Source organism: Macaca nemestrina, chromosome 8 (genome assembly GCF_043159975.1).
Source record: "Macaca nemestrina isolate mMacNem1 chromosome 8, mMacNem.hap1, whole genome shotgun sequence".
Taxonomy (NCBI): domain Eukaryota; kingdom Metazoa; phylum Chordata; class Mammalia; order Primates; family Cercopithecidae; genus Macaca; species Macaca nemestrina.
This window is the reverse complement of record NC_092132.1, coordinates 42,588,557-42,611,371: the sequence shown is the minus strand read 5'-3', so window position 1 is coordinate 42,611,371 and position 22,815 is coordinate 42,588,557. Positions and strand designations below refer to the sequence as shown.

The window sequence follows — 22,815 nt, the reverse complement described above, 5'->3', positions numbered from 1 at the left end:
ATTACAGGTGTGAGCCATTGTGCCCGGCCTGTGCTTTTAGATAATACTATAAGGTTACATTAAAATTAAAACAACTAACAGGCAGCAAAACAAAACCTTCCTCTGACGCCCAACCAAAAGTCCAGCTTATAAAGACAAAGGAGAATGGTCGAGTACGTGCTAAAGAGACGTTAATACCAAGCTATCAACCACTGGCACTATCTGCCATTTGCATCCATGTGCCAGGCACTTTTAAGGCCTGGTAAGGTTAAGTTCTAGTGTCTTCATCCTACAGGCAGGAAACCAAGGCCCAGAGCAACTTGTCCAAATCAGTATCATGTAACAGGTAATAAGGGTTGTTTATTGAGCTCCGTGTGCCAGCCAGTTCTAAACACCTTACAACTGTTACATCCTTATAACCTTACGAAGCTGCTATTTTTATTACCATCCTTTTTTTTCTTTTCTTATTAGAGATATGGTCTGTCTTTGTTGCCCAGACTGGAGTGCAGTGGTACGATCGTGGCTCACTGCAGCCTCCACCTCCTGGGCCCAAGCGATCCTCCCACCTTGGCCTTTTGAGTAGCTGGGACTACAGGCACATATCACACCCAGCTAATTAAAAAAATTTTTTTTGGAGAGACGGGTCTCCCTTCGTTGCCAAGGCTGGTCTCGAACTCCTGAGCTCAAGTAATCCTCTCACCTCGACCTTTCAAAGTGCTGGGATTTACAAGCATAAACCACTGTGCCTGGCCTTACCATGATTTTCCATCTGGGAAAACTGAAGTACAAAAGGGTTAAGTGACTAGCCTATGTCCATACAGACAGTAAATGGCAGAGGCAGGATTTGAGTCAAGCAGACTGGGGCAAGGTCTACACCTTTAACTACCACCCTATACTAGTGTATTGCCTGAATAATGAAGTAAATCTTTAAAGTTACTCCCCAAAATATTAAGTCACCCAGTTAACTAAAGTGTTCAAAGAACGAAGAGATGCTTTTCATTTCAGCAGAGTTCAGAAGACTTCTTAAGGCCAAGACAGGTTAGCAAACTAAAATATATACTCTAAAAAACAAGAAAAAAGGAATTAAGCAATGTGTGGCTTCTCTAACGCAGTATTTCCATTTAATGGTATTAATGCCCATGTTTACTTAGAATAAATCTAACTTGTCAATCTATTCATTTAGTTCAAGTTTAAAATTATTAAGAGGCTAGTGAACTGAAGTATCTAGAAAAGGTTGTCCTGGAAACAGTGCTCACATATATACTGGACTTTATCAAAATTTCATTGTTCTATACATAACTCCCAGCATTTTTTAGCAGAATCAATTTACTTTCTAATAAAGCAAGATTGTTAATATACATAAAGCTAATATGTAAAATTTTACCTCTATTTCAGATAGAAGCCAAAGCCAAACATGAGGAATAAAAACATTTATCTATGTATTCAGAATCACACACAAGTTACCTTTACAGTTCAATTTACTATATAGAAATCATTGGGCTTTATATTTTCAGTTAACTTTTGAACTGAGATTACAATATTATAACAAAAAAATTTACATTAATTCAGAACTTTTTAGCATACCAAATTGAAATACATAGGTTCAAATTTCAGATTTATGGCAAACAGTCTTCAAATACAATACAGACATTTCTTAAAAGTTACCATATCATTCACATGTGATATTTGCAACTCTGAACTGTTTCATATAGAACAGCTCTCCTGCAGATATGGCAAAGTTGATATGCCATGAAGTTCAAGGCCTGTATAGTCAGGCCGAGGACTCAAAGTTGCACCATCTTTAAAAGGTTTGGCATTTCTGGACCACAACAATGCACAACATGTAAAGAAGGTAGGAAGCAGTCCCCCCTCCTTGTTAAACGGTTAAAAAAAAGTTACATGGTAGCTTGGAATTTTGCATAAAACCCCATAATATACCTTGAAAAAGTCCAAGGGCAATTTGATGGCAATGGATTGGGGTCCTATACATATTTTTAATAGAACCCATGAGAGTCAAATGGGCATTAATCAAATCAAAAAAATATTAAGCACCTACTGGTTCAAGAGATTTAAATTTATTAGAGATTCATGATCAATTTCTTTTCACCTCGAAATCAAGGTGTAAAAACCAGCTATTAAGTGCATTCCAAACTTCTCCTATGTAGCACAGGTAGAATTTTCTGTCCATTGGCACCAAAGTGAAGTCACATTTCCTCTTGGGAGACAGAAATTCCACACCTGAACATAGAGTAAGTTAGGAAAAAATGACCCCTGTTGTTTATTACTATTGTGATTCTGAGATCTAGGATTTCTAATATACTAGCAGTAAACAAAGCAAATTCCTGGCAACAACTGTCAGGTTAGTGATGCTAACTCCCTTCCCCCAACCACCATAAAGTTTTAGTAAGAAAAGAATCAAAAGTAATGACTAAGCAGAACAAATTGGAAATAACAAGAAACTAAGGTGACAGTTCAAACCAACAACAAAAAATCCTAAATTTGAAATAACTGCAACTGAAGATAGTAAGTGTGCTTCACCCCAACCCCCATCCCAACTCTGAATTTAAACATTCCGTGCAAAAGAGCAACAGGTTTCTGGATAAAGATGTAGCCCTTCTTAAGTTTTAGTGCTCTGCAGTTTTCTGCAATTTTATTTCCCTCCCCCCAAGTTTATTCAAAGTATTTAACAGAATCTTCCATTTCAGCCAAAAGATTGTGATTCAAAGATTTACTAAGGTACTCTATGCATTCTATCTATACAGAAACACCTATTTATTATTACAATTGATTTATGCAGGATTAACATTTTTGGTGTTAAAATTGTTAAACATCATGCTTACTGCACATCAACTCTCCATAATGAATCTGAACTTCACAATGATTTACCAAACACTTTACTTAAATTACTAATTAAATAACTGAAAAATGCACTGAGCCAAACAAAACTTAACTGGGCTATAAAGAAAAAAAACCCTTCAAAACAGTCCATATACACATCTATTTCAAAACTACCTTTGCTAGCTAGCCCCTTTCCCAAAGTTTTAGCCTGAAAGAACAGTAAAATCTACACAAAATTTTATTGCAATCATACAAGGGTTACATTAGGTCAACAAATACTATGATGCAATTTTACATTTATTAAACTACAGTTCAAAGCACAAATTTACACATTCTAAATACACTAAACGTTATCTAATGAAGTCACACTGGTCTTCCGCTAACATTTGATATATCTGGGTGAAAGACATGAACTTTACAAGACTTTAAACACAAATCCTTAGTATAAAAACTGTGTTCTTGTATGTAAACGATTTAATGGGGAACCCAATTAATGGGCTTCCATCTCCACTAAGTCATCCATTTTGTTGCATATTTTATTTTAAACGCTTAAGGGGTAGGACAAACTGGTAGGTTTAAATCTGGACACATTACCTAAATCTCCCATTATCCCCAATGAATTATAGATGAAAGCTGTTTTTGTCTGGTCCCAAATAGCTATTACTAATAGTTTTTGTTGCCAAAAGAATTAAGAGAATAAGATTGTTTAAATTATTTTTCCACACTGGAATGTTGACCAGACAAGCTTAACCTGCAACTTCAGATCTAAAGAAGCGTTAATGCCTGTTTAAGCTTCAGCGGAAAAGCTGTCTTCTTGGCTCAGCTGAATGCAAGAAGGCACAAAGAAGAAGTTCTTCATCATTGAGTCTGAAGTAATTCCGGCATCTTGCATTTCATACCTAAATAGAAAAAATTCAGTTAAATTCTGAATTTAAGCCCAAAAACCATGTAATCACCTAACAAATGGATAATAAAATAGGACTATAACTAGTCTTCCAAATACCTTTAAAAGATCATCATTTTTTCTATTATAGCCATGCACTGCAGAGTGATGTTTTGGTCAGACTACACATATGACTGTGGTATACCCGTAAGATTACAGTGAAGTTTAAAAATTCCTATCACAATCGTGTCATAGCACAATGTATTATCCTTTCTATGTTTTAAGTATCTTAAGATACACAAATGCCACTGCATTACAACTGCCAACAGTATTAAACAGAGTAACATGCTGTATAGGTTTGCAGCCTAGGAGCAATATACCATATAGCCTAGATTATGTAGTAGACTATGCCATCATAAAATCACCTAATGTTCCATTTGTCAGAACAAATTCTCATCATTAAGCAACTACAGTGTACAGGCAATACGTGACTGTACTTCTAAGTTTAGCATTCATCACAGAATTAAAACTTATTAGCAAGTCTACAAGGACAGTTCAAATATCCCACCTGCCTTAAAATAAAATCACCTTACCAATCACTGAATGACATCATGTAATAAATGGCTGGCCTCTGAAAATCATTAAAAGCAGAAGGTTCATGGAAAGAATCTGCTCCCATGTTATCAAAGATAAGCCAATCTCCCACATTCAGCTCAGGAAGAAGACAGCTTTCCACAATTTGATCAAGCTCATCACAGGATGGACCCCAAAGGCTGCTTGTAAACAGAGGCTCATCTTCCTTGTATTTCTGTAGGAAAAGTTTTACAATTTTTACTCATACTTATGCAGGTATTGAATTTGTGAGTAGATAAGTATTTTTCACTGTCTCAGATCCAATGTGTTCATGGAAAAAAGGCCTAGAGCCAAGGGCAGGGTGCTCCTTAAGCCTCAATGGTACAATTAACTCCATGTAAAGGCAACAAACTAAAAAAGGGACTCCACCAGAAGAACGCAAATCCTCAAAAGGGGCATTTTTCCCCATTCTAAAATGTTTTTCAAAAAATTGGGAAGCATCTTAAAAATAACAGCTCAGTTTATAAAATGCCAAATAGGCTTTAATATTTCTGATAAAACTTGCCTTGTGAACCTCTGGAATGGTATTTAAGTCCTCAGACAGTTTACTTGCAAAAGAACCATAAACACCATCATTCATATAATACATGAAGGCTGGTTCATCACTTCCGGTTTTTTCTACTGGAATAAAACAGGAAAGGGGAAAATGAATTTTTATTAAAATGGCTCATATAAAACAAATAAATGTAATTTTCACATTTCTCAAACTATTTAAACTTAAAAAGACACACAGCACTCACTTCACAAAGGAAGATAACCAATGAGCACAAGAAAAAAGTGCTCTAGGGCTGGATGCGACGGCTCATGCCTGTAAAATTCTAGCACTTTGTGAGGCTGAGGTGGGCAGATCACTTGAGGTCAGGAGTTCAAGATCAGCTTGAACAACATGGCAAAACCCCATCTTACTAAAAATAGAAAAATTAGCCAGGTGTGGTGGTGCATGCCTGTAATCACAGCTACTGGGGAGGCTGGGGCACTAGAATCCCTTGAATCTGGGAGGCAGAGGTTACAGTGAGACAGTGAGCCAAGATTGCGCTAGTGCACTTCAGCCTGGGTGACAGAATGAGACCCTGTCTCAAAAAAAAAAAGTATTAAGATTCTTGAAGCCTTTCTGATAGTTGCTGTTTCAAAAAAAGAGGAAAAAGATCAAGCAGCAAGGAAAAACACTTTTTAGTTTCTTTTCAAATCAGCAAGAGGAAGGCAATATATGCACAAGTAATTAAATATGTGTTTGAATGTGGAATTAAAAATAAAAGTTGAGATTGTGCCACTCACTCCAGCCTGGATGACAGGGCAAAAACCCTGTCTCAAAAAAAAAAAAAAAGAAAAAGAAAAAGAAAATAGTGCTGTATATCATTAGTCATCAGGTAAATGCAAATTAAAACCACAATGGGATACCATTACCACCAACCTACTGACTGGATCAACTTAAAGACTGACAATACAAAATATCAAAGAGCATGAGGAGCAACCAGAGTTCACATGTATACACTGCTAGTGGGAATCTGTGTGTGTGTGTGTGTGTGTGTGTGTGTTGAGACAGGGTCTCACTGTTACTCAGGCTAGAGTGCAGTGGTGTGATCACAGCTCACCGCAGGTTTGAGCTTCAGGAATCAAGAGATCCTCTCACCTCACTCTGAAACCTTTGAAAACACCCATTCTACTCACAGCTACTCTACTCTTAGCACAACCAATACTCATTTTCAGGTTTATCACTCTCCACAAGAAACAAACCAAGGCTCCTTGGAGAAACAACTGATTACAGGACTGAGGCAGAAAAAGGTTAAAATGAGCCTGGAACATCTTGATATACCAAAAAATAAAGAAGTGCTCAGAGACGAGATCGCGCCACTGCACTCCAGCCTGGGCGACAGAGCGAGACTCCGCCTCAAAAAAAAAAGAAGTGCTCAGAGAATAACGGAGACATGTCAAGGGAAAAATGAGAGTAACAGATTATATAAACCTAATGAATAAAGATCTATCGGTCTAAACTCATAAATAAACAGGAGGGAAGGAAAAGATACTCTTTAGGTAAAGGCTAATATAAACAATAATGAAGTTAGAAATTCATCAATAGATGCTAAAACTAATGGGGTGAAAATCTGGTTAGAAACAAGTAGTTTATTTACAGTCTCTAATTAACTTGCCACTTCACAATGGAGAGAAACCTGCCTGACACAACCTTAAACAAGTGCTCAAAACTAGCATTTAAATAAAAAAAAAAAAAATAGCTGGGCGTGGTGGCACGCGCCTGTAATCCCAGCTACTTGGGAGGCTGAGGCAGGAGAATCGCTTGAGAAAGGCAGGAGGAGGCAGAGGTTGCAGTGAGCCGAGATCATGCCACTGCATTCCAGCCTGGGCAACAAGAGCAAAACTCTCTCTCAAAAAAAAAAAATCACAAGGCCAGGTGTATTGGCTCAAGGTTGTAATCCCAGCACTTTGGGAGGCTGAGGCAGGTGGATCACTTGAGTTCAGGGGTTTGAGATCAGCCTGGGAAACACGACGAAACCCTCTACAAAATAAAAATAGAAAAAAACCTAGCCAGGCATGGTGGCATAGGCCTGTAGTCCCAGCTATGCAACAGGCTGAAGGTGGGAGGACTGCTTAAGCCAGGAGATTGAGACTGCAATGAGCCCTGATGGAGCCACTGTACTCCAGCCTGGGTGACAACACAAGAAAAAACACCTACCATCATCAATATTAGAACAGACCACTATCATGTGCCTCCTAACATGATGAAGTGAGAATAACAGACTAACACTTCAGTGGACTTCATGCCCCAAATGCATAGCCTAAAAAATATAATCACGGCTGGGCGCGGTGGCTCACGCCTGTAATCCCAGCACTTTGGGAGACCGAGGCGGGTGGATCATGAAGTCAGGGGATCGAGACCATCCTGGCTAACAGGGTGAAACCCTGTCTCTACTAAAAATACAAAAAAATTTGCCGGGGATGGTGGCAGGTGCCTGTAGTCCCAGCCACTCTGGAGACTGAGGCAGGAGAATGGCGTGAACCCAGGAGGCAGAGCTTGCAATGAGCCGAGATCATGCCACTGCACTCCAGCCTGGGAGACAGAGGAGACTCCATCTCAAAAAAAAAAAAAAAAAAAAAAAAAAAAAATATATATATATATATATATATATATATATAATCATGAGGAATCATCAAACAAACCCAAATTAAGGATCAGCTATGAAATTTCTACTCTTCGAAAATGTCAAAGTTAAAAAATACAAAGTAATGAGCTGAGAAGCTATCCAGATTCAAGGAGAAATGACAAATTCAATGTGGTCCTGGACTGGATTCTAAACAAGGAAAAACAGAGCTGTAAAATAAGACAATATTGGGGAAATGGACAATTTTTCTATGGGATGTGGATTAGTCCACAGCCAAAAAAAAAAAAAAAAGGCTTGTTAATGTAACACAGTATTTCCTACAATAATATTAGCCAACGAGATGGGACTGTCTAGTGCCTTTTTGTTGGTTTGACTTGAGTTAGATTACAAGGACACTTTGTGGCCTTTAAGTAAGAAAGTATGAAAACAGAGCCTCCCTGTGATCCATGTGAGAAAAGGAGAACAGAAGAGAATAATGGATGAGAATTAATCATCTGGTAGACATTTATCGAAAACACACATATCTAAACATCAGTACCAAGAAAGTTGGATTTGGAAGTCTTATGGAATGGGATCTTGGCTTTAAGATTTTTTTTTTTTTTTTTTTTTTTTTTTTTTGAGACAGAGTCTCGCTCTTGTAGCCCAGGCTGGAGTCCAGTGGCATGATCTTGGGTCACCGCAACCTCCGCCTCCCAGATTCAAGTGATTCTTCTGCCTCAGCCTCCTGAGTAGCCGGGATTACAGGGGTGTGCCACCACGCCCAGCTAAGTTTTGTATTTTTAGTAGAGATGGGGTTTCCACCATACTGGCCAGGCTGGTCTCGAACTTCTGACCTCGTGATCCACACAGCTCGGCCTCCCAAAGTGCTGGGATTATAGATATGAGCCACCATGCCCGGCCAGCTTTAAGATTTTTAAAAGCTGAAAACCACCTACAACTTCATGACCATCTGTTCATTTCCAGACTAACTGCAATTATCTACCAACAAAAATAAAACTATAAACTTCATAACTTACCTCCAGAGGGAAATTTATCATTTTCAACAACTTTCTTTGCTATGATATTAACTGCAAGTGTAAATGCAGAAGACACATAGTAGCTTCCGGGTTCTGAAATTATCTTAACACCAGATCCTTCAGGAAAGTAGATATCCAACAGAGGGCTGATAACATGATTAACCTGTGGATTTTAAATGCCACATTAAGGTTTCAATATTGGATCAGATAATTCGCAATATTCAGAAACTGATATTAACAAAATCTTCTAGGAAAATGGAGCAGTTCCAATCACAGACTATGAACCTTAGCAACTTCGTAATTATCTCCAAGCAACTAATTAGGCATGCTTTCAAGTCAATTTATTTTGTAACTATCAGAATGGCATTAATTTTAAAAATAGAGAGCGCTAATAACAAATACCTACTGGTATTTGTTTTTTTTTTTTAAGTCATTTTTCTATACTTGATCACTAAAAACAGAAGCAAAATTTTCAAATCATAGTTTCTAGATATTGCAGAAGGAAGGAAGGTGGGCAGAGCAGGAAGGTGAGAAAACAGGTGTGACGTGCATCTGGCCTAAGTGCTAAAGTTGGCTGGGAGTGGTGGCTCACGCCTGTAACCCCAAAACTTTGGGAGGCTGGGGCAGGAGGATCACTTGAGCCCAGGAGTTGGAGGCTGCAGTGAGCTGTAATTGCACAACTCCACTCCAGCCTGGGCAACACAGGAAGACTCTTTTTAAAACAAAACAAAAAAGGTAGTAGTGAAGTTTTCTAAGTATTAAATCATTCGTGCCATTAAGTATAGAAACACAACTGAAATAGAAAATGTTTCATGATAATGTTCAAAGAATTCTATCAAACTTTTCAAAGTTAGCTAGGTCTACTAACTACCATTAAGTATCCACATTTTCTAAGAATAAAATTTTAAAGAGACATTACAGGGTTTACTTTCTGCCATTGTAAAAATCCTGCTCTACACATCCACCACTTAAGTAGCAAAGAAAGCAATTATTCTGTTATGTCATCTACTGAAAAGTTTACCTCTTCTAATTGAAATTCAGTTCCCGTGAATCCTCCACCAATGTCTAACATGTTCATCGTAAAGCCAATTTCTCCCTATGGATGGAAAAAAAATTATTTAAATGCTTTTCCAAATTGTAATGGATATGAGAACATTTTAAAAACCCCCTCCTAGGGAGGTAAATATCTGTTCTGATCTTTAATACAGCAAGTTCTTGGTTTTTTACTGATAGAAACAGATTGATTCAATGTTAGGTATGCTCTTTGATTTTATTTGTACTCTCTTCTAGACTTATGCAAGTCAATTACTATTTCACTCCTTTACCCGCTTAAAAGGTGTGACTGTATAGAGCTCTGAATGCTTATGTAATAAAAATGAGGTGTGTGACGTTGAATGTAGTCAGAGTAATTCACACAGGCAGAAAACAATACTTAGTCTTTAACTTAACATCCTGCCTAAAATATCAAAATAATTTAAAGAAAGAACTTACAGCCATGTCAAACACACATCGAGCATCAGATAGAGCATGTACGTATACTTGAGATTCTTTGCAAGCACTCGAAACATGAAATCTGAAACACACAGAATAATAACTTTAAAGGAGCAGAAAGTTTTAGAGACACCTCCTGTAATTTCTTTCAACTGTCATTCATCATATTCATACCATTAAGTATCCACATTAACTTTACCAAATACTTAAACCATTAGAAGCATCAGCCTCTAATTAACCAAAAGTTACAGTACCAGCTTTTTAGAAAAAGCAATGCCAAGATAAAACTGTAATTCTATAAACAAAAATTCTTAACAATAAGTCAATTATCAGTACTGTTGCAGTTATACAATAAGGTGTGCTTTTATGTATATGTGGTGCTTTTATGTTTATATAGTGAAGTAACAAGCAGTACCAAATCGTATCACATTCAGCTGAGCATAAAATTGAACATTCAGTTTTACCCAACCAAATACAAAAATGTGTCTGTTGTGAAATAAATATAAAGGAACATTAATCAAGTTGAGTAACAGTATTACTATTATTCACTAGTATTACTAAAGTTCCAGAATAGAATACTTCCTGATTGTGGCAGTGGTTACACAAGTACTAAAATCCATAGAACTGTACACCATAAAGCAAATTTTTCTTTTCCCTTTATCTACTCGAGATAGTACTTCATTAATTTTTATGTCAACTTAAATTAAAACTTAGTTGAAATATGAACAAAACTCTCAAATGTGTCAATATTGTCACCTAAGGCAGAATTCAAACTAGATTGACATGGAATGTTGTCTATTGTGTAGGGCACAGCACGATCCAATTCTTCGTTTAAAAGACTACCACCTATTTATGTACAAAGTAGAATAGAAAGATACACAGTAAGGTCAGGCACAGAGGCTCACACCTGTAATCCCAGCACTTTGGGAGGCTAAGGCGGGAAGACTGCTTGAGCCAGGAGTTTGAGGTTGCAGTGAGCCATGATCATGCCACTGAACTCCAGCATGGGAGATATAATGAGATACTATCTCAAAAACTAAATAATAAAATTAAAGATACACAATAAACTATTAACAGTGAGGACTCTATACATCTTTGTGAGTGTTTGAAAAAGCAAGACTTTTTTACTTTAGTAAGAATAGCAATGGACTGGCAAACAACATCTAGGGCTTAGTGTTCCTATGTCTGTAATTAGTTCTGAGGATATAATCAAGTCTTTGAACCTCTTGGAGTCTCGGTTTCCTCACATATAAAATTAAAAGCCTGAAACAAAGTCTAATTTATTGAAATTCCCCAGAGGAATTAAAAGGAGGAAAAGGCCTGACACTTTTATTTTTGTTAAGAATTCTAGCAAATCTCCTCCCATCCAATTTAAAAGGTGGCGATTTAAGTTACTCTGAACTAACCCGAATCAAAATATTATTTGCTATTTTTTTTATTGTGGGGAAGGAGGTACAGTTGCAAAACAGTATGAAAAGGGATAAGGCATATTTGTTTTGCCTAAACTAAGAAGAAAACACATACATGTGTGTTAAAAGACTAGAAAAAAATTGCGTCTTAGATTTCATGCAAATAAAGTCTTAAATCAATAACCAGAAAGACAGGCTATCACCGTAAAATGTTCACAGTTTTAAAAGTTTAAAACAAATACTCACTTAACCCCAATTATTTGGACATCAAGTTCCTTAGCACATTCCAAGAGATGCTTACAGTTCTTCAGGGTAGTGCCAAACTTCATGTTACCCTCTTCACCTCCAATATTATCTTCTGTTGCAATATGTAGTAAAACCCTAAGAGAAGGGGAGATGATTGGGGCAGAGTTGGTTTACATCATCATCAGCACATGTGAAGCCTGAAGATTGTAGGAAGTGTGTTGATTATGTTGCCAGTGCTCCCAAATCCAGCGACGGATGAATCAAGTGAACCTAATGAAAAACAATCCTGTATAGAGAAAAAACTAGCAATTAGGGCCTAAAGCATGAAGCTTACAAGGATGGGATTTTGGAAAATGCAGCAAGTTAAGACTCTGTTGTAGCATCAAGAGTTGGTTGGGCTCTGTAATGAAAGACGACATTACTTTCTTTTTTTTTTTTTTTGAGACGGAGTCTCGCTCTGTCGCCCAGGCTGGAGTGCAGTGGCGCAATCTCGGCTCACTGCAAGCTCCGCCTCCCGGGTTCACGCCATTCTCCTGCCCCAGCCTCCCGAGTAGCTGGGACTACAGGCGCCCGCCCCTGCGCCCGGCTAATTTTTTCTATTTTTAGTAGAGACGGGGTTTCACCATGGTCTCGATCTCCTGACCTTGTGATCCGCCCACCTCGGCCTCCCAAAGTGCTGGGATTACAGGCGTGAGCCACCACGCCCGGCCAGGACGACATTACTTTCAAATGAAGTCCATCAGTCCATAAATCCACCTAGGAAAACTAAATTGAATAGCAATGCCATCATTGTCTTTCAATAAAAATATCAGGGCTTTAAATGTCTTCAAATTTCTTTGATTGTGCTAACTAGCTAAACCTCCATGCTTACTGCAAACATTCTTCCTACTAACATAGTTACATGCCAGCAGGTTTCTAACTGGAAAAAAATAGGTGTCTTTTTTGTCCAAGATGGAGTCTCGCTCTGTTGCCCAGGCTGGAGTGCAGTAGCGCAATTTCGGCTCACTGCAACTTCTGCCTCATGAGAGTGCCTCCTGAGTTCAAGCAATTCTCCTGCCTCAGCCTCCCAAAGTAGCTGGAAATACAAGAGTGCACCACCACGCCCAGCTAATTTTTTTTTTTTTTTTTTTTTTTTTTTTTGAGACGGAGTCTCGCTCTGTCGCCCAGGCTGGAGTGCAGTGGCGCGATCTCGGCTCACTGCAAGCTCCGCCTCCCGGGTTCACGCCATTCTCCTGCCTCAGCCTCCCGAGTAGCTGGGACTACAGGCGCCCACAACCGCGCCCGGCTAATTTTTTGTATTTTTAGTAGAGACGGGGTTTCACCGTGGTCTCGATCTCCTAACCTTGTGATCCGCCCGCCTCGGCCTCCCAAAGTGCTGGGATTACAGGCGTGAGCCACCGCGCCCGGCCAATTTTTTTTAATTTTTAGTGGAGACGGGGTTTCACCATGTTGGCCAGGCTGGTCTCCTGACTGCAAGTGATCCACCCGCCTCGGCCTCCCAAAGTGCTGGGATTACAGGCATGAGCCACTGCAAGCTCCGCCTCCCGGGTTCACGCCATTCTCCTGCCTCAGCCTCCCGAGTAGCTGAGACTACAGGCGCCTGCCGCCTCACCCGGCTAGTTTTTTGTATTTTTTGGTAGAGACGGGGTTTCACCAGGTTAGCCAGGATGGTCTCGATCTCCTGACCTCGTGATCCGCCCGTCTCGGCCTCCCAAAGTGCTGGGATTACAGGCTTGAGCCACCACGCCCGGCCATAGAAAGCTTTTTTAAAAAATTATTTTATGTGTTTAAACAGCAGCCTTCTAGTCTACTGATTCAGATCTATATTTGGTATTTCCTTCCAAACCATGACAATCAAGACAAGATGACCAAGACTGATTAAATTTCTTTAATTTCAGGAGCTGAGTAATGACAAACTGCTAGAAGTTGCAAATATACAAATTCTTTTTGTATAACTCTTTTCCTATGGATGTATTAATTACATAAACTAAGAAGGTTAATAATGTGGCCATGAAAATAACAGCTATGGCCTTCATCTGGTAATTAGAGGACAAGACTGATAAAAGCAAAAATTATTCCAATGTTAGAATCAGCTCCATCAAGAAGGTGCCAGTCTACAATCTAACATACATCACAAATCACAGCTTGTCTTCACAGGATCACAGAACAAGATTTTTTAGAAAAACAAGTGGTTCCCTAAAATTTTCCAACAAGGTTTTTATCCACACACAAAGATTTACCAGAGTAATCAATGCTATCAGGATATCTTAAGTACACCATTAAAGTCAGTATGAAAATTATGTACATACAAAGAAAACAGATACAGTACATTTTCAGAAACATACGTAACTCATTAAAAAAGTAAGCCAACAACTGCATAATTCAATATGCTTTTAGTATATTCTTAGGCCCTCCTGATATACCAGTTTGTGAAAACCTAAATATTTGCCTTAAATCTTTTTGCTTTTAAAAAGGCAAACCTTTTTATCAGGGAGTCTTGCTCTGTTGCCCAGCCTGGAGTGCAGTGGCATGATCTTGACTCACTGCAGCCTCCGGCTCCTGGGTTCAAGGGATTCTCTTGCCTCAGCTTCCCAAGTAGCTGGGATTACAGGCGCAGGCCACCCTGACCTTAAATGATCCACTGGCCTGGGCCTCCTAAAATGCTGAGATTACAGGTGTGAGCCACTGCACCCAGCCTTAAAAAAGTAAACTTTAAAAAAAAAAAAAAAAAAAAAAAAATTCCTCTGGATGCATGAAGGTGCAAGTAAAAAATTTAAACTTCACGTTCAAAAAGAAAAGTATTAGCCTTAAAAACAAAACTCCCCAAATCTACGGACTAGGCTTCGAAGACACTGTCAGTAAAGACCATTTAAGAACTATGGCCTGGGGTAGATTAAACCCTCAGCTAAAATGGAAGAAAAGCTGACCACAGTATATCCTGTTCCTAACATTACAAAACTCAGTTACAGAAATAATGAAAATATAGCCATGGCCCTAATTTGATTATCACACCAACTATCAAGGATTCCTTCAAGATTACAAAATTATATCCCCAAACTGCCCTTAATTTTTTTAATCCCAATTCCACACGAAGGATCAAAGGTAGAGAGCCAATAAAATGCTACTAGTGTTTCCCGTAGAGGACCTTTAAATTAAAGTTGTAATTATGATACACATCATTGCCCTACCACAAATGCTCCTTCTTCCCAGCTAAAAGACAAACCCAACCCTCTAAGTGGTAAGTAATATTTTCAAGTACTTAGTTTTATACTTACTTGGCATTTGGGTGATTACGTGCAATTTTCTTCAATTCAATTTCGTTGTCACATGTCATGATATTCACTCCAACTTTTGCTGCATACTTTATCTGAGACACTTGCTTGCAAGGACTTATGTAAATAATGTTTTCTGGAGATACACCCAACTCTTGCACTAAAGCCATTTCATTCTGTGAAAAGGAGGTTAAATTAAGAATACATAATGTCACAGTTCATACTCTGAGAATGCTTCCTCTACTACTATGACCCCCACCCCTTTTAAAACCAGGGTCTTACTCTTTGTATTCCAGGCTCAAGTGCAGTGGCACAATCATAGCTCAATGCAGCCTCCATCTCTGGGGCTGCTCAAGTGATCCTCCTGCCTCAGCCTCCCAAAGTGCTATGAGTACAGGTGTGAGTCACTGTGCCTAGTCAAACCAATATTTTTATTTAAAAACATAAATAAATAAAAAGTGAGATGAGGTCTCACTGTGTTGCCCAGGCTGGTCTTAAACTCCTGGCTTAAGCAACTCTTGCCTCAGCCTCTCAAAGTAGTGGGATTACAGGTGTTAGCCATCGCTCCTGGCCTAAACATTGTTAAAAAGAAGCACCAAAGAAATCTCAGACTTTAGATATGTGCTATAGTTTGGACTAGAAGTAGCTCTAGCCTAAGAATGAGGAACAAATTAAAGTTTTCAATTAGTAAAACGTTTCAAAGGCTCATCACACTGAAACTTCCCTTTCATTGGTGCACTTTTGTAATTTTCTGGCCGGGCGCGGTAGCTCACGCCTGTAATCCCAGCACTTTGGGAGGTCAAGGCGGGTAGATCCTGAGGTCAGGAGATCGAGACCATCCTGGCTAACACGGTGAAACCCCGTCTCTACTAAAAATACAAAAAATTAGCTGGGTGGGATGGCGGGCGCCTGTAGTCCCAGCTACCCAGGAGGCTGAGGCAGGAGAAGGGTGTGAACCCAGAAGACGGAGGTTGCAGTGAGCCGAGATCACGCTGCACTCCAGCCTGGGCGACAGAGCGAGACTCCATCTCAAAAAAAAAGAAAAGCTTGTAATTTTCCAACATGGGGCTGCAGATTTAAACAATTATTTCAAAACTCCATCCAAAAGTCTAGCTTCCTTGCATCTGTTCCCTAACCACTGTAACTACATTAAGTTAAATTATTAAATGGTTCAGTTTAGTTAAAAAATGAAAAATACTTACTTTACTGGAACAAGCAAATCCAGTTCCAAGAGCTGCCAAAATCTCAAGTACAGCTGGAGCAGAGTTGCACTTCACTGTGTAGAATGGCTTTATCTGAGCCACTACATTCTGCCATTGACTGTGTTTCTTCACAATCTTTCCAAGATCTCCCACAAAAAATGCATTTTTCCCTGTCTATCATGGTTATGAAAAAAAGACAAATATGAACAAAAAAAACCATTGAAAATCAAGTATTAAAACAGGAAAGAACATCTTTCCTCCACAAATATATGGGCCAAGACATATATTTACATACAGTAGTACATTTAAAGTTTGTTAACTGATTTAGTAAACATTAAAAAAGACTCTGAATACATTTGTTCCTTCTTCTATTTATTTTGCTGTGTTGTATACATGAGCATATAAAACATTCTCCCCTTTGAGATTAAAAAAAAACTATTATCAATTACAGTGACAAAAGTCAAAATGAAACTCCCTTGATTTTACTTTTTGGCAGTTGAAGAAAGGAAACCTATTTTCTCCCATGCTTCCCCCACTGTTTAAAATACTTTGGCAGTTCAGGATATAATTTCCTAATACAGTAAAAAGAAATGCTAAACAAAACAAGCTATATATCAACATTAAAAGTGCACCTTAAGATAACATGGTAAAATAAGAGACCATCTTCACTGGGAAACCTTATTTTATTACTTTTTTCAGAGTTGAGGTCTTGCTCTGTAGCAGACTGGAGGGCAGTGGTGCAATCATAGCTTACTACAGCCTCCAACTCCTGGAGCTCAAGAGATCCTCCCATTAGGCCTCCCAAAGTGCTGGGATTACAGGTATGAGGCACGGTGCCCGACCAGGAAACCATTTTTAAAGAGACAAGGTTGTTAGTCTGCACATGGAGACGTCAAAATTAGATTTTAAAAGTACGTAAGTCTACCAAATATCAGATAAGCCTGAATAAGAATAATCTTCCTTAAAGTTGTGGCTATTCTAGAACTAGAAAGATGACTTATGCTTGTTGAACAGAACATATATTACTCAATGTTAGACAGCAGGCAAAAAAATCTTATTTAGGACGTACAACATCCAAATACTGTTTGAGAATCCATGAAGACAATGTTACTGTTTTGAACTCTTTAATTCACAGTATTTAAAAATGTCCATTATTAGAATATAGTGCCCAACTGATATAAATGCAAAATGCACATTATATGCAGCAGAATTTTAACAGTTGTATTAAGTTATCCATCCTCCCAAGATATAGTATCTATAGTATTCTGGAGACAAAAAGTTTATATTTAATTTGATTGGGGAAAAATAAGGTATTTATGGGTACCACCAAGAGAAACGGGATGAAACAAGGTATTCAGCTTCCTTCCTTATCTTAGGCATGATGTGAGTCCAGAAAATTCTCAGTAGGCAACGAAACACAAATTTAGGGAGCAGGGAAGCCTTGTATTTAATGAATATTAATTCAACAAAATTAAGCAGGCTTAGGCAAACAATAGGACAATGAAAAGGGAGATAAGTTAGGAAGTCACTATAATGACACGTGCAAAGATGAATAGATAGTGGGAATGGAGGAGATGAATACAAGGACATGATGGAGGCAAGACCAAGGTTAAAAGCACAAACCAAAGGTGGACTGAATGACTCAGACAACACTGAAGTGTCACCCCAGAACCAGAGAATAGGGTTGAGGACTAATCCTCATTGAATGTTACTAAATGTGGGATAATTTAGATGTGGGATGAAAGGAATATTTCAAAGATTATATCTGACCCCCGAAAAGTGTTGCAAAAAGTCAGAAGAATAAAGTTAAGTGATTAAGAACGATCATCAAAATTTGACTAGGAGCTTCCCAGTGGCAACTGACTGAAGAATGACTTGGCAGAAATTGGTTGACCAATATGACAAGTTTCATGACCAATATGTCAAGTTTTCAGCAGTTGAATGGCAGAGGAAGACAAAGGGATTTTTGCTAGGATGAGGGGAAGATGAACACGTCTGTAGACTTAAGGTCAAGAGAAGGAGAGAATTTTGGATATTCGATTACTGAACACCAGTAACATGAAAAACAATTCTCTAACAAGTTTGGTGGAATATAGGAAATTTTCTCCAAGAAAGAAAGATTGTATCATTTAAGTCTAATATGAAAAAAAAATTCAGTTCAACTCATCAGATCTCTTTCACACCATATAGCACAGACTGAAAAGTTGAGGATGTTTTTATTTTTACCAAGTTTACCAGGCTGGGTGCAGTGGCTCACACCTATAATCCCAGCACTTTGAGAGGACGAGGTGGGTGGATCACCTGAAGTCAGGAGTTTGAGACCAGACCATCAACATGGTAAAACCCTGTCTCTACTACAAATATAAAAATCAGCTGGGCCTGGTGCCGGACGCCTGTAATCCCAGCTACTTGGGAGGCTAAGGCAGGAGAATCGCTTGAACCAGGGAGGCCGAGGTTGCAGTGAGCTGAGATCGCACCACTGCTCTCCAGCCTGGGCAACAAGAGCGAAACTTCGTCTCAAAGAGAAAAAAAAAAAAATCACCTTAAGTAGCAGTGAGTATATGATTCTGTAGAAGTTGACTCCTGGAGCAGTAGAGAGTAAGCATTCAGGATAAATTATCAAATTCTCAATGAACATACACAACCAAGATTATCTGAAAGTAAATTAATATCCACTGAAGAATACAACTGAGACCAGGCGCAGTGGCTCACACTTGTAATCCCAACACTCTGGGAGGCCAAGGCAAGCAGATCACATGTTGGTCAGGCGTTCAAGACCAGGCTGGGTCAACATGACGAAACCCGATCTACTAAAAATACAAAAACTGAGGCCGGGCGCAGTGGCTCATGCCTGTAATCCCAGCACTTTGGGAGGCCGAGGCGGGTGGATCACCTGAGGTCAGGAGTTCGAGACCAGCCTGTCCAACATGGTGAAACCCCATCTCTACTAAAAATACAAAAAATTAGCTGGGCATGGTGGCGGGCGCCTGTAATCCCAGCTACTCGGGAGGCAGAGGCATAAGGATCCTATATCAATTGCTTGAACCCAGGAGGCGGAAGTCACAGTGAGCCGAGATCATGCCACTGAACTCCAGCCTGGGCAACAGTGTAAGAATCCATCTCAAACAAACAAGCAAAAAAAAAAAAAAGAACTGAGGCCGGGCATGGTGGCTCATGCCTGTAATCTCAGCACTTTGGGAGGCTGAGGTAGGTAGATCACCTGAGGTCAGGTAGATCACCTGAGGTCAGGAGTTCAAGACCAACATGGCTGACACAGTGAAACCTCGTCTCTACTAAAATACAAAAACTAGCCGGGCGTGGTGGTGTGCGCCTGTAATTCTAGCTACTTCAGGAGGCTGAGGGAGGAGAACTGCTTAAGCCCAGGAGGCGAGGGATGCACATGAGCCAAGGTCGCGCCACTCTACTCCAGCCTGGGCGACAGAGTGACACTCGTCTCCAAAAAGAAAAAAGAAAAAAAGAAAATTGAGAAAAATGAGTAAGAAGCCATGTACTGATTACAAGGTTGGCTGGCATCACATCAACAGAATAAACAGAACATAACTGGGTGCCAGATGCTAAAAGGCATAGCAGGGAAAGGGCCATAGGGACGATTTTTAAATAATGTGGATTGGAAAGAAAAATGGATCACTACTCAAGGGGAATGGGTGTGGGGGATGAACATCAAGTTAAATCAGATAACATCTGAACCAAGTACTTTTAATCAGATTACCATCTTAGAAATTAAAAAGCATTCATGTTTCAGAGCTTGGAAAATGACAAACACTGTATTTGAGAAGTGGCACTTACCAGGGTATGTTCATAAACATAGTTATCAATAACATTTCCAAGGTTTGTTCCTTCATCCAACAGGCCAACGGAGTAGTTTGCATCATCAATAAATCCTTTCATCTCAGCCGTATTCCACAAAGCCGAAAGTCATAAACCAGGAAAGACAAGAGACGGGCCACCAAGCCTATGTCTGGGTCCTTAGAATATGCAACAAACTGTCAAAATATAAGTTATATAAGTCTGTATTATTCCTATAGACATAATGTACGAGTCAATGAAAGTGTGCTAAGTGCCTAATTTAGTGACGAATGTATACAATCATTTTACAATTTCAGAAACATCAGATTATTAACTTCCTATAACGCCTATTTAAAAAAGCAAATACATGAATTAAAATACATTTACCCAAAAAGGTCAATATAATTTGAAGGGGTAACTCACATACATACACAATATATTACAAGCCTATATGGTCCCCTTATTTACAGAGTTGCAGACCCAATCTATATTATTATCTTGTTTTGTGCGCCTGTAACACACTTAATTTCACCCATTTTAAGAGTAAAGAAAGCTAGTGAAATAAGTATCTGCAGCCAAGAAATCAAAATACCAGTCTCAACTTCCAATATACTGTCAGCCATGTAATAGCACTGCCAGGTAATTGCAGATAAATGTCTTATAAATAAATAAAAGTCCTGGGCAGGCATGGTGGCCCATGCCTGTAATCCCAGCACTTTGGGAGGCCCAGGCCTGTGGATTGCTTGAGCCTAGGAGTTTGAGACCAGCCTGGACAACATAGCAAGACTCCGTCTCTCCTAAAAAAAAAAAAAAAAAAATTCCCAATAGGTGAAAGTAATAAAAATGGGTGAGGGTGGAGGGTGGGAGGGTGGCTTGAGGGAACAATCCGAAGTTTTGATACAGACTGCCTAGGGCTTATCTCAAGCTAAAATAGTACTAGCTACATCAAGTTAGCAATGTTATGAGGTGAGTTGCTTTGGTGAAATCACTGGACTAGGAGTCAGAAGACCTGGTCCTGGCTGTATCATTTAGGAGAATCTACATCAGTTTCTCTAAACCTCAGTTAACTATCTTAGTTATTTATTCAATAGGTTGTTGTAAAAAAAAAAAAAAATCATAAAGCATATAAATTAAAAACATCTGTTTCAGTGCTGGCTAGAATAGAGCTAAATTAAGTTGTCAATTACCAGAAATGCAAAAACAACATAATTAGAAACTACATTCGTAAGTTAGGTAGCTGTACATCCTGAACCAGTTACTAAGAAATCTGATTTTTAAAATGACTTTAGGCTAAATCCTACCCCTCTCCAATCCAATCAATAAAATAAACCTGCCCACTCCCCCAGAGCACGCATTGTCCTGAGGCAGCACATACTGACACATAGGTTTATCTTCTTTGTTGAACTTCACTGGTCCTTAGGTTACTTTAGGAAATAACTTCAACATAAATGAGATAAAACAGGTCCACCAGACAGGGTACTACTTAATATCTGGTATTAATTTCTGGTTGCCACATTAATAATGGCACTGACCAGCTGTCTTGCAGCCTATTTTAAAACCTGCACAGCCTTTCCTGTGTCCTTGATTCCTCCCGCCACCCCCCTCCACCCTCCCCAATGCCCCAAACTAGAGTTCACCCTTGGGTGATGGCCACTCTCCTGAAAGTGTACTCCATTCCAATGGTTCTTAAAAGTGTCAGCATTTTGGCTGCACCAAAACAGTCCTTAATAAGCTGTATTAGTCAAATTTCATGAAATACAAATACTCAGTTTTAACTTTTAAAACACTAACAGCTTCATTTCCAAGAAGCTAACTACATTCAGTGCAACTCATCAGATCTCTTTCATGCCATATAGCACAGACTGAAAAGTTGAGGATTTTACCAGATTAATTGAGGCCTATCTGAATAGACCTAATACTTATGCAGTGAAGTTAAATCACAGCCTGCACATTCTCTAAAGGTTGTTATAATAGGACTGCTGTAAATCTGTGCCCAGAAAATAGGGATTTTAGGCTAAGAATACATGTTTATTTTACGTAATTTTTTTTTTTTTTTTTTTGAGACGGTGTCTCGCTCTGTCGCCCAGGCCGGAGTGCAGTGGCCGGATCTCAGCACGCTGCAAGCTCTGCCTCCCGGGTTTATGCCATTCTCCTGCCTCAGCCTCCCCAGTAGCTGGGACTACAGGCACCCGCCACCTCGCCCGGCTAGTTGTTTTGTATTTTTTTTTTTTTTTAGTAGAGATGGGGTTTCACCGTGTTAGCCAGTATAGTTTCGATCTCCTGACCTTGTGATCCGCCCGTCTCGGCCTCCCAAAGTGCTGGGATTACAGGCTTGAGCCACCGCGCCCGGCCTATTTTATGCAATTTAAAGCACCAATTTTGGGGGGATATTCAACTGAGTACTAAGAACAATGAAAAAATAAAGGTCACTCATTTAAAAAGATAAATACAAGAAAATAAGGTAAAAACCTCCTGTTAAGTTTAGCATCACTAACCTTTTTGGCATAGCAGCCAGTTTTCATTTATCCTACTATTAATAAATGAAAAATTATGTAATCAAGACTTTTGGCCTAAATAGAATACTTTGAAATGAAAATAAAATAAATAGTGTCCTCACTTTATGTCAACAGCTTCTTGCAAACTGCATCTTTTAAGTAAAAGAGGTAAAACGAAATCATTTTTTTTCTTAACATTATAATGAAATGTTATTTGAGAGCTTGCTGTACGTCTTTTTGCTTAAATTCGCAGTTTCCAAGAACCTACTGATGATGTTCAGTGAGGACTTAATTGTATCTCAGTTGCTAAGTCTCTGATCATAGTCTAATATATACGTAGTATTTAGTATTTACTTGAAAACCTTTGGTTACTGATTATAGACCACAACACGCAACTGCTGCCAAATACAGAAGGCCTAGCTTTTAAG

General features: G+C 39.0%; 1 protein-coding gene across 1 annotated transcript in view; it reads right to left on the bottom strand.

The window, feature by feature from the left end:
* Window positions 1-1,394: 1,394 nt before the first annotated feature.
* The window catches only part of LOC105476024 (antizyme inhibitor 1), a 39,137-nt gene continuing 17,716 nt past the window's right edge, over window positions 1,395-22,815 (bottom strand). The window contains 11 exon segments of the mRNA XM_011731641.3: window positions 1,395-3,700; window positions 3,703-3,716; window positions 4,294-4,508; window positions 4,839-4,954; window positions 8,466-8,628; window positions 9,487-9,561; window positions 9,957-10,038; window positions 11,612-11,746; window positions 14,887-15,059; window positions 16,086-16,259; window positions 19,893-20,089. Coding sequence (XP_011729943.2) covers window positions 3,612-3,700; window positions 3,703-3,716; window positions 4,294-4,508; window positions 4,839-4,954; window positions 8,466-8,628; window positions 9,487-9,561; window positions 9,957-10,038; window positions 11,612-11,746; window positions 14,887-15,059; window positions 16,086-16,259; window positions 19,893-19,994 — 1,338 coding nt within the window. The 5' untranslated portion in view covers window positions 19,995-20,089 and the 3' untranslated portion in view covers window positions 1,395-3,611.